Below are 12,655 nucleotides of genomic sequence, written 5' to 3' on the forward strand. Positions count from 1 at the left end.
AATCAGGCAGGTATTTGACCTCACAGCTGACTGTGGCCAAATGGGAACCATGAGCTGGTACATCACAAATACCACAGAGGAGCTCACTCTTCTCCGTGAAAACTCCACATCTTCAGGTATGACAGCACTCTGCTCTTTTCTATCCCACATGTCTGAATGAAAGACAAATTCAGAGACAAATCAGCTGTAGTCATCTCATCTACATTATTTCTTCATTGTGTTGTCCTTTGGTTTGATTTCTACACAGAGAAGGAACAATATGAAATCACATATCTGAGGCAGTGCACAGATTGGTTCCAGCAGTATGTCTAGTCAAGCTGAGTTGGTACAGACAGAAGTTTCACCTATTCTCCTCCACAGATAGAAATCAGCTTCAGCCTCTTGTTTCCCCAATTTCTTCTGGTTCCTGAGAATAAATTGCTCTTTACAGAAAGACTCATCCTCAGAAACCTTCTCCAGTACAGAACCAGAGTAGCTTTTTACGCCAGAATGAAAGTACATACCAAGCATTTCTTTCATTTTTAGAAACAATTATTCACTTTTAATACAGATACCAAAAGTAAATTCAGTTCTCTGTTTGCCTTAGGTTGCCACCCTACAGTTCCTTCCTGTCCCACATCAGCCTGTGGTAGTCTGCAAGCACTGACGGACCCTCGTGGGATCCTGTAAGCACCTCACTGCAATTGGAACAGGTAGGAGTTGATGGAGAAGTTTTCTGAAAACTTAATAAATCTGGTCATAACTGACTTTCACTGAGTGACACACAGCATCTCCAAAAGCACGTGGAACAGGTCTCACAAACAAGGTTTAGGGTGGCAATGTAGCACTGAGATCTTCCTCCTTCACATAAAGCCTGAACTAGGGCACTTGGTAAAGATCATATGCTCCTTCTTATCAATGCTCTTCGCTATCAAGAACTCCTGTAACTCAATTCTTCTTCTAGAGTGAGCTCAAACCACCATCACATCCTCTTTAGCATTCTCAGCCTTTTCTATGCCAGCTGGCACCAGAATAGGCTCTCTCTCCTATCACCGCTTCCTTTATTGGGCTCTACTACTGTTTCCCATTTTTCAACAGCAAATTCACACATACTCAGGTGAGTTCATGTGTCGCACCCAGAGTGAGAATTACCTCCACGGTAATTACCTTCAGGCACGGTAGGCCCCCTGCCCCCGCGGAGCCGCAGGGTTTTGGGGCAATTCATCGGTCCCTTGCTCCTCCGGGGCACGTTTGTAGTGATTTAGGTACACGCCCAGAACAGGAGCCCAAACAAGAGTCCGGCAGTCACAAAAACAACCTCCCGCCCCTGTACAAGTGACAGGATTTGACAACCAACGCTTTTTTGAAAGGCTGCTTCTCTTCTTAGGTATTGGGCAGCTTCTGGTTTCTGTTCACACCCAGCTGAAAATGAGAGATATGGGCAGTGTGTGTCTTAAAAGTTGTGGTCACAGAACTTATTTTAGCTCACGGCATTAAGGACCGCCAGTGCTACCAGCAGCTCTTTCCGGAAATTGTCTCAGAGCAGCCTCAGAGCACGGCACGAGCTGGAGCACCCCAGTCTCCTCTGCAAAAACCGGGAAGAAAATAAAATGGTAAGTGCTCCGTCTCTGACTCAAGGCATTGTTTCTAATCTGCAGCATTTTCCTTTGTTCTGTTTTGGTCACTGTTTCTCCACACCGTGTTTGTGCTCAAGAAATGCAGATTGTGTTGATGCCTCACCGTAGTCTAAATCTCCTTGTGATTGATGTAGTTGCTGGGTCTGTATTAATTAATTGCAGTTGATGCAGTCCTTCCTACGTGTCTTCCTTACAGATTCTCTTAGAAATCAATTTTAGTTCCAGTCAGGGATAGACGATTATTAGGATTGAAGATTCTGGCAGAATAGAGGTTGCTGTGAGCTTGGCTTTAGCTATTACTGCAGTGCATGAGCCATGAATACAGAATTGCTAAAGAAATACGAATGCTTGGGTTTCTTTTCAGGAGAATTCACATCCAGCCTTTCCTCTCATCCTCACTCTGCTGGAAAACCAAGGCAGGCATTTAATTGTCAAGTTTACCTGCTGGTCTATAAAGACTAATTGGATACACTACATTCCTTTTCTCCAGTTTTTATTCACACAGCACTGCTGATCTCTGGCACTCAGGAATTTGGAGGCTAGCAAGAGTTTAAATTAACTTCTTTTTTTCAAATATTTTCAGAGTTGACTACTTTGCCAAAGACCAAAGAGCATCTGGGTTTATTTTAAACCTATCCTTCTCATAATCCCATTTAGATCTGCTGCTGCCTCTAAACCAGCAGCTCTTTAACTTCAGAAACTTTGTTGTGGGGAAAAAGAAGAGGGGCGAAGGATGCAAATGAACAAAAAAAAACCCCAATCAATCAAACAAACAAACCCAAAAAAAAAAAAAAAATGGGCAAGACTGACATTCTTCTGAGATGTTTTAGAAAGTTCTTTACCCAGGACACTATATTTAAAGAAATTTAAAGTTTGAATTTGGCACCCTCTCTGTACAGATTTCTTCCTGGAAGTGCAGACTGTTCTTTCAGGTTCAGCATTTCCCAAGCCTCTTGGGAGACACTGATCTTACAGCCTCACCCTGATCACACAAATAATTTTGCTGCCAAGTGTCAGGACACTTTGGGAAGTATCTACTAACCAGGATTTTTACATTAATAACTTCCAGGGTAGACCCTAAGTGTGCCAACAAAAAATGAGATGCTCATTGTGGTAGAAGTATAAAGAGCCAGGAGAGATCAGAGATAAGGATTCAGACAAAACACCAGAGATTTAGCAGAAGTGACTGAGCTGACAGACATGTCAGAGGTGTGTGTACATGCAAAGAGGAATCTCTGAGCATCACAATTTTTGATGGTATCACTAAAGGCTTAAGGGGAAAGGCCCTGCTGCTAGTATGGGAGTAGGTAGCTGCAGGAGGTGATCCAGGTCAAAAAGGAAAATGGAAGTTCTCCAATTAGTTGAGAGCAAATCAGAGAACAAAAAGGAACCAAGGAATTGTGTTTCATAGTAAATGGAGAAGGAGGAAATACTTGTGTCTAAATTCAGAGCTCTGTTAAATATCATTGGCAGGTGCTCTTAAAAACAGGATTGTTTAAAGTAAAGAAGGAGCTGTGGTTTTCACAAGGCTTTACAAATCCTACATGCTGAGAGACATCCACTTCAGACAAAAGTAAATAAAATTTGAGATGAAACTAGCTAGACTATCCAGTAACAACCAGTATGCCAATAGGCCCAAGTCTGATAGATCATGAAATTATTTTGGGCAACTCTTCGCTCTGTTTTTCCCCAGCAGCACCTTTGGTACTAATGATGCCATCACAGCAGTTTCCATACAGACGCACAAGGGCAGGTCAAGACCCCTATCAGGGCAGATAATCTACTGTCACAAGGTCAAACCTCAACATTATCTTTGCATTTTCCTACTCCTGGCAAAGAGAAGCCATCCTATCTGTGCTCAGTCTTTGCAGCACAGTTAAGCCATGCTCTGACTGGGGGATTTAAGAGGGATGATAGAGACAAACACATTTTAGGGATGCAGAAAGAGCTTGTGATCCCGGTGACTGTAATGATTGCAGTGAAGTTGTTAGTGCAGGAAGAGAGGAAGCTTGTGAACTTGGGAGTTTGGTCAGATGTGTTTGGTTATGAATAAATATTCTCTACAAGTGTCACTGCCTGGTGGCACTTTTTGGACATTTGCTTCTAATCCAGTGTCGTCTGACTTCCAGGAGCTTGAGCAACATTAGAAGTATGATTTACCATTTGTGAATCTCCTGGGACGGCAGTGGTTTGAAAACCGCTTCCTTGGGGCAGAGGGAGGAAAAGCAGCAGCAGGATGGTGAAAGGCAGGAATGAACCGTGGCAGTACAGAGACCACATTCACAAAGAGACAGACCCAGGTGATGACAGACTATAGGAGGTGACCAGGTCAGCCATAAAGGACAGAGCCTGAGCAAGGCTCAGCAGTGACAGACCAACAGCACACAAGATCTCACAATGTGGTCGGACACAACCCTTGACCATGAATAAAAACAAATCAAGACACGGGAAACAAACAGAGCCATTGGCCAGCCAGCATCCGCAGCCAATCTTAAATAAGCAAAGACACTTACCACAAGGTAAGATAACGGAATGGTCACTAAAACTCACATCAACTCTGCTATAACACTGCCCTGTTCTTGTGTGGCAGCAACAGAGGCCCCACAACAGAGGTGCCAGCTAAGGGATGCCACAAGCCGCAGACCTGGCCACGCTGCTCCCAGGCTGACCATCTTGCCTGCCCTGGAGGAGATCCCACCTTCACAGGTCTGCAAATGATGCTCCTCCTAGCAGGAGCAAGTCCTTCTCTAGGCCACAGGGTGGCTGTGGTTGCTCAGGACTTGAAGACCTTTCTTAATGCCTTGCATTGGTCCAAGTGTCACATATGGTCACTTTCTCGTGTTTACAGAGGGGTGAGATGTATCAACCCAGACCAGAAATCTCCAGCAACTCCAGCTGAACAGCTGTTACCCCAGAGATGATTTTGAGTCACAGTAGTTTTGGTGGACATGGCTCTACAATGGACCTTTCTATGGCTCTTAGTGTGTTTGTAACTGCAGGTGCCAAAGATTTGGCAGGAGTCTCCTGTAAGGCCTGGAAGCCAAGAATAAGGAGGAAAATATCCATAAGTAGCTGCTGGGGAAATCCTAAAATCTAAAGGATAACAGAGCACTCTTTTTTAAGGGGTACACTGGTGGATTTGGACATAGATCTTTGTGCTTCTTTGCTCATCTGCTTGAAGTCAGATTTTCCTTAAACCTGGCAATAAGACACATTCACTTTTAACAGTGTGCCAGCATAGCCAGACTTCCTCACCTTGTAAAAACAGCCAGTTCCCTGATATCCCAGCCTGTTCTCCAACGTCCCAGGCTGCTGTTTTGGGAATCCAGAGCAGTATTCATCCACTCAAAAGCCCTTAGTGCCAAATTTGCTGGCACTTGGCTGTGCTTCAGCATCCTTGAGATACTCGAGGCAGGAGAGCAGAATGAAAATCACCACTCTCATCCTCTTCTAAAACTTTGCAGTTCCAGCACAAGCCAATAGGAAAGTGTGGTTAGCTGGGTTTCCAAATGAGCCACTTCTTTAACAAAAGCAATATACAATCAACCCCCACTGTCGAGGCCACCAATTAAGCTGCAATAGCCTTAGGGAGTCATTGAGGTGGAGCACCTGATGGTTTCAGGTGTGAAGCAGAGCTGCTCTCAGTTTCTCACTTTCACTGCCATTGCTCCAAGACCTACACTCAGCCTTTTGACTCGACAGGATTTATAGTTTAGCTTCAAATTTATGACAGCTTTTCTAGGCTTCCTGATGCTTCTCCTGGCCATGGAGCCATTCCTCTGGCTCTGGGATCTTTTCCATACAAGGTAGCAGAGTACAGGTACAGCTTGTACAGGTACAGCTCTTCAATAGCTGCACGTTGATGCTCTCAGGGAGGACTGAGAAACTTTGCTAGCGGCGAAGTCCCAAAATCCTGACTCAGAACCTTTGAATCATGAGACCAGAGATAAAAGACTCCTGGACCAGGTCGATTTTGGGGTCTATTTTTCACATGTGAACTTCCCCTACCTACAATGTATGACATTTAAGCAGTTTTTCCCACTTCTATATGAGTTGAATAACATGGTCTTAAACCCAGTGTCAGGATCTTTTGTCAACGTATTTCTCTCCCACCCATCAGACATTCTTCTCTCCTGTGCAGTCCCTCTCCAAGTAACATGGCACTAGGGCACCCAGATCAGGGAAGGATCACTTTTTAAAACTGGGCCTTTTCAAACCTGAATTATGACAGTTCCCCTCAGTAAAACCACAGCTGCTCATTTTAGCAAATTAGCACATTTAGTTCTATTGTGGGATTTCTAGACACTGGAAAGGGGGAAGTGGATGTATGGATTTATGTAAAAACCTGCACTTAGGTGTTTAAAAATCTACAGTCATTTAGAGTTCACATTTGTGAACAGTGTTATCTTGAGGTAAATCAAATATCATCAGGAAAGATTGCTGAGCTCCTCCCCTCCTGAGAGGCAATTTATTAATAACTTCTCTCTTCTACCAAATATCTTCCTTATTTTTATATTTATTATTCTCTTAATTTTAGTATCTTTGTAAGACTGCTTATATCTGCATTATCTCTCATATCTACAATATAGAATTAAATTTAAAGGCAGTATAACTAATCCCAGTCTTGCTGCTTTCAGCCTACAAATGCCCTATAACTTGTTTTAACCAGGACTAGGCACCTGCTTCACCAGTGGAAGAAAGACAATTTATGATAGAGTTGTGCTCAGACTGGATTCCCAGCAAAGCTTTAAAACACTTTTTTTTCTAAACAGAGTTTTGAAACTATATCATGCCAAGATTGTATTCATATATTATGTTCAAATTTGAAATGATGTTGCTTGAAAATACATGAGTTTATGTTGAAATTTCAAATTACATAGCTTCAAATCCCGCTGTGTTGTGTGTGTCAGTAAAAAAGATTGGTCTGATGGGTAACCTAGTGGAGCCATGACTGTTTCTCCTTTTTATGCTGCGATTTGCTTATAAGAGTGACTTCCTCTACTAATTTGTTTATTAATAATGAAAAAAAAAAAAAAAAAGCAGTTTACTGACTTGCTGGGCAAATGGGCCATGATCTGTTTCTACTCAAAGATACTATAAACATTTTTCCTTCTTTCAAGAACCGCACAGCAAGTAATCCACAGTAATTTCTTACATTCAAGTTAACAGATAAAAAAGTTGATCAGTTGATAATTTACAGGCAGGTGGTGTAACTTCTGCATGAGAAGGAAAAGCCCAGATTCAGACACTGGAGGAGTGACATTGCTGGTGACGAGCATTGTAGGTGGCATAAATGTCACATCTGGGAACTGATGTGTTTCAATATTAGATTTGAGTGTCCAGCTGGCACCCTTGTGTCAAATCCTTCCAGCACCATATTCTATTAAGGAAAGCACTCAAAATCCTTCAGGAAAAACTCAAGTCCTTTTTCACTGAAGGCTGATTTATGCTTTAAGACACACAGGTTGTTTTCCTCAACAGATACTGGGGACAGGAAGGAAAGTGTGAAAGGAAAGTTTGTTTTAATTTTAACCATCATAGCAGTTATTTTAAATTGTTCCTAATATCCACATAAATACCTCAAAACTTTTGACTCTAAAAACAATCCTTGGAAAAGATGGATGATCAGAAAAATATTAGAAAATGAAAAAATATATGAATTAATGTGCTTTGCTCATATAATTGTATTCATGCTATGGATTTCACTGTGTCTTTTTTTTCTTCTGTGTATCTCAGGCGAGTTAATCCAAAGACTTTCAACTAGCCTCTGTCCAGCTATTGTGCATTTTTTTACTTATCCTTCTCTTCCTTGTAGCCATATTTGTAATTTCCTTTTTTCACTTTTTCTAATAGTGGTTTCTTTTACCACTCCAGCTTCTCCTTTGGAAATTTAAACGGTTTCACATGAGCAGTTCATACACAAATAGAAAAAAAAAATAGACTACGTAAAGCCTTTTGCTTTCCTGTTTGTTTTCACTTCCTTTTTTTTTTACACTTCAGTGTTACTGAAAAGATTTTTCTTGAGAAAAGATTAATGCAACTGGCCCAAATGAGCAGCAGGAGCCTCTACAGTTTAGAAGTATGAAACGTAATAATTTAATTGCCTAACAGTGAGGACACAACACAAGAATATTAGAAATGGAAGAGTGTAAATACAGAGCAGGCATGCAGCAAATCTTAGCAGATTACTCTATTTTCCAGTGATTTGTGCTCAGGTTCTTCGTGATCTCTCTGTCCTGGAAGACAGGATGCTTTGCACATCTTGAAGGTGAGAAACAAGCACATGACAACTGCAGTTTGTCTTGTGCAGACACTCTGACAGAGCAAGAAGCCTCAGAGTGCTGACAAAAATGCATTGAGCTGTTGATGAAAACACACCCAGTATCTGCTGTAACACCTAGGTGAGGTTGGTGAGACCTAGCAGATCAGGATAGGCCATAAAAAGGTGAAAGCAGCTGTGCTGGAGAGGCTTTGCTCTACTGAACAATACAGGGTAGCAAAGATAACTCACTGGAACAGTTTGTATCTCACAAATGTGTTCTTGGATATTGCTCATCCTTGTCAACCTCATTAGATTTGACCCTTTATAAATGCTTGAAAATTACTGGGTGTGATAGATCTCTTGAGTTCTGGTGTTCAAGCCAAAACTGATCATCACAAATATTAATAGAAAGTGGTGTATAGTTTATTAATCTGTGTAATTATTACTGTTTTTCATTTTAATTCATATTGAGGTGCAGGTTAGCCTTGATATCCCAGAGGAAGACAGAACTGGCAATCTTCTGGGCTGAGCCAAGCATCAAACTATTAAACTCTAAAGGTCTGAGAAGAAGATATAAATGTGCTTTCAATTGAAAGGGAGTATAGAGGCACAGAGAAGTTGACTTTAATCACAAAGTGGATTGAGGCGTTACTTCCTTTAAGGGTGTGTCAAAACGGAAAATGTTACCACAAGAAATTTCACAAACTGTCTGCTTAGTGCTGCTTTGTGATCTCCAGTTTCGGGGGGAAACCTCTCTGCAGGCCTGGAGAGCTGAGTGAAGGCAAGTGAAGCTCTAAACTGGGGCTGGATGCCATAGTCAGTGGAAGAAGACTCTTCCCTGGACAGGGTGGAGAGCCTGGAGAAGGTGAGGAGTGGAGCAAATGGGTGGCCTCCTCTCGTCCTTCCCTATACTGGGCTGGGACTTACCCTTCCCAGCAGGAATGCTCTACAATCTCCCAAGCTGACAGGCCAAAGCTTCAGGATAGTCCTTCAACACCTGCATTATCTTGTGGAGTGTAAGTCCACGCCTGTGGCTGCACATCGTCAGCTGAGGCATCGCACCTGGCAGCCATGTGCAGGTGAAGGTCTCTTCAGCTCAGCCCCAGCCCTGTGGCTTAGTCCATATGCCAAACACCAAGGAAAAAATGTCTGCTCCAGGCAGATAGCTTAGAAAGTCACAGGCATCTCCTTCCTGAGGCTCCTTCATGGGTGCTGAGCATGGGAAGGAGACTTGGCGCAAAAAGGGAGGAGAGGAGGGAAGACAAGCATTAAGAGCCATGTGTCCACAGAACTCTCATACTGTTTCCTGCCCTGCACCATCACTGACTGCTCTGGGGGAAGCCATACAGAAAGGAGAATATTCAGACAAGCACAGGCTCAAGAGAAGTGTGCAAAGCCAGAAGGAGGGGAGGAGAGAGTACCCTCAACCACTCCTGAAGGTGTTTTTATTGAGCTGTGTGGGTAGACAAGCTGATGGGTAACTGAGGGGGTGTGTGACTTGGGCCATTGTCCCTGTCCTGGCTGTCACCATCTGCCTGACTATGAACTGTATTCACCTGTTGTGCTTTACCATGGAAGGGGAGGTCTCCAAGACCCTCTGTGATGTGCAGGTGTGCAGCAGCTCTCACATTGCCAGGCGTGTTTGAATCAAAGACAAGCTCTGTATGTCAGTTCACAGGTGAGGCCTGGGCAGAGAACCACTGCTGACCCTGAAACCAAGCACTTTTTATCCTCTCTACACAGCAGTTTGGTAGGTGGCCCAGAAAAGACCCCTCCTCCGGCAAAGGTGGCAAATGCTCAGAGGCAGCAAAAAACTTGTCACCACCAGCCCCTATTGCAACCATTGTGTTTGTAAGTTAACACCAGCTCAACCGTCCTCTGGGTTAAGAACATTTTTCTAATATCCAAGCTAAACCTCCCCTGACACCACTTCAGGCCATTCCCTCAGGTCCTGTCACTGGTCTGAGTACCATGCAATCTTCTCCACAAAGCAGTGAGGATTCTTTTCTCCAGTCATTCTGAAGATGGGACAATACTGAATCCAAATATTTTTAAATATGTCTAAGCTGCTCTGTGACCTCATATTCATCTACCTTACTTTTGTAGGCTGATCCCCATGTGAGATTTTGGGTGCAGGTGATACATGGCATGAGGAATGACAGTGGTTTTAACATTTATGGTATGATTTTAGAATGGGAACTAACAAAAAGGAGATGGATAATTTTATGTCCAGGGACAGAGCTTCAGATCCCCCTTGAGAGAGCTTCCACACACCCTCCAGAATCCAGTCCAGCTCTCAGAGGTGGAGGGATGTGACCCTCTCTTTCTCCATTTGTGTCAGACGAGGCACCTTTCAAATATCTCCTGTCTCACTTGTTCACTTGCATGTCAAGTTGGCATGTATGGGACCATGACCTTTACTGACACATTTTAAGTGATGCAGTGCTAACTTTGCACCTTGTCTTCTGATTCACAGGAAATATCAGCTGAAGAAAGAATAATGGAACGTTGTCTAAACAAAACTTGTAACTCCACTTGCACAGAAATTCCCTATGAACAGAGTCAGACACTTCTGGTTGCTGTTTACAGCATCGTTTTTGCTATAGGCCTTCCAGCAAATTGCATAACATCTCTGCTTACATTTGTACAAATCCAAAGGAATAACATAGTTGCCATCTACATCTTCAGTTTATCACTGTGTGATCTGATGTATTTAAGTACCTTGCCTCTCTGGATTATCTATGTGCAAAACAGGCACCAGTGGACCATGGATGACATTTACTGCAAAATAACAGGATTCATCTTCTTCTGCAATATCTACATCAGCATTCTGCTTTTGTGCTGCATCTCTGTGGATCGTTACCTGGGACTGGTATATTCTCTGGAATCAAGGGGGAGAAGAGGAAAGAAACTGGCCATCATAATAGTCTGTGTTCTCTTTGCTGTCGTTGCAGGAGTCCACATACCAGTATTTTTCATGAAAGATAACCAAAACTGCACAAAAACCTGCTTTGAGACAGTGCCTCTTACTATGTTACTGGCTTCTTTCAGCTTTGCTAGATTCCTAATTGGATTTGCCATACCATTCACAATCCTCATTTTTACAAACTACAAAATTTTCCAAGCTGTAAAAAGAAGCGACACCCTGACTTGTCGCCAGAAAACCAAAGTGAAGTATGTGGCTATTGCCATTATTGTTATTTTCTTGCTCTGCTTTGCTCCATACCATGTGGTTCTCATAATAAGAGCCATATACTTTCTACTTCATCAGGACTGCCCATGTCCATTTGAAAATAAGATATATCCAGTTTTTACAGTGTTTCTGTGTTTAGGCACTGCAAACGGTGTTGCCGATCCAATCATCTATGTTTTGGTCAGTGAAAATGTCAGAGAAGACTGTTATAGAAACCTGAGAAGATTGACATGGAACTCATCCAAGCTAAATTCATCCGTTGATCACAATACTGAGAGCAGAAAATTTGAAATTCCTCTGAAACAATCAGAGGAAAGGGGCCAAAGAGAAGAAAACAAAGAAATAACAGATTCACCCGACATTCAGAAGACCTCTACTACCGGCATAGACCACGAAAACTGGAAGCTAGCTAGTAGCTGCTAGAACTAATAAGATCCCAATGCCAGTTGCAGAACACAAGCTTTTATGTGCTGACATCATCTTGCATGTCCTACATGGGCCATTAACTCCTTGAGGACACTGCGGGAACAATAATTCACATTTCTGTTTGTCTCCTACAATAAACTTTGCCCACCAGTATCACTGGTGAAAATACTGATTTGCTAAAGATATGTGGAATAAACTAAGTAATTTACTTTTACTCAAATTGGGATCTTAAAAGCTTTTTTTTTTTTGCTCTTTTTTTTTTTTTTTTTTTTTTTTTTTTTTTTTTTTTTTTTTTTTTTTTTTTTTTGGACTGGTTCTTTTTTCCATATGAAATAAAACCAGTTTTATCTTCTGAGCAAAATAAAAAAACAGTGCTGCTGAGGAGAACAATGTACTATTCTTACGACTGACAATTTTGCTTCTTGAAGTTCATGTTCAGGTTCTCATACATGTGCTGTGCTGTTAACATTTGTGGTTAACCAGTGGAAAATATTAAAATGAGTAAGTCTTTCAACAAGAGCCTTGAACATTTTCCTCGTACTCCAGTATGTGACTTTGAGTACATCACACATTCCAGGAGAATTGGAGAGCAAAAGTGGCCTGATTAGACAGACCAACAGTACTGTTGCTGCATTAATCAAGATACTGCGCTGCCCTGAAATTCTTTAAATGTACAATTCTAATGCTTTGTAGTTTACAATTAGTAAATTTTACTTGTTTTGCAGTCAGATCTAGAATGCACTGAAATATTCAGAAAATGTATACATTTACAAGGGGAGTCAGGGACAGTTTTTATGCCATCTCCAAACATGTGTTGAACTCGTGTTTCTTTTCTGACTAAGCTAACCCTTCCCTTTTGTTATTGATCCCACTTTTACTGTGTAGGAGTGTGTAGAAGATACGGATAGGATCACAGATGGTACGGAAGGCTGGCAATCTGGAGAGCACAGTCCTTCCTCCCCACAGCTGGGAACTCTCTCAAATAAGCTGGGGCAAATTTCATTGTTGCTGCTGCCACTTCTCTTATGAATAACTTATTGATAGTAGTTCCTTGTGCCTTCAAACAAGAATTTAAAAAATAAGAATTATATAAATCTGGCAATGTTTATCTAAACAACTTCTTAATCTTTTTATGTGATTCAACAGACAGATCATGAA

At 42.0% G+C, this 12,655-nt stretch overlaps 1 protein-coding gene across 2 annotated transcripts; it reads left to right on the top strand.

Moving 5' to 3' along the window:
- The first annotated feature begins 1,527 nt into the window (after nt 1–1,527).
- GPR132 (G protein-coupled receptor 132) lies at nt 1,528–11,707 on the top strand. Of its 2 annotated transcripts, none has more exons than XR_010743846.1 (2): nt 1,528–1,592; nt 3,746–3,837. XR_010743846.1 is itself a non-coding variant. In XM_066321650.1 (2 exons), exons 1-2 carry the CDS (start codon nt 1,590–1,592, stop codon nt 11,492–11,494), a joined length of 1,143 nt encoding a protein of 380 aa, XP_066177747.1. In that variant the 5' UTR covers nt 1,532–1,589; the 3' UTR covers nt 11,495–11,707. The 2 variants fall into 2 exon arrangements, 1 of the variants encoding a protein (XP_066177747.1); XM_066321650.1 differs by lacking the exon at nt 3,746–3,837 and adding an exon at nt 10,355–11,707 and having other exon boundaries at nt 1,532–1,592.
- The last annotated feature ends 948 nt before the right edge of the window (nt 11,708–12,655 follow it).

Source organism: Sylvia atricapilla, chromosome 6, assembly GCF_009819655.1.
Source record: "Sylvia atricapilla isolate bSylAtr1 chromosome 6, bSylAtr1.pri, whole genome shotgun sequence".
Taxonomy (NCBI): Eukaryota; Metazoa; Chordata; class Aves; order Passeriformes; family Sylviidae; genus Sylvia; species Sylvia atricapilla.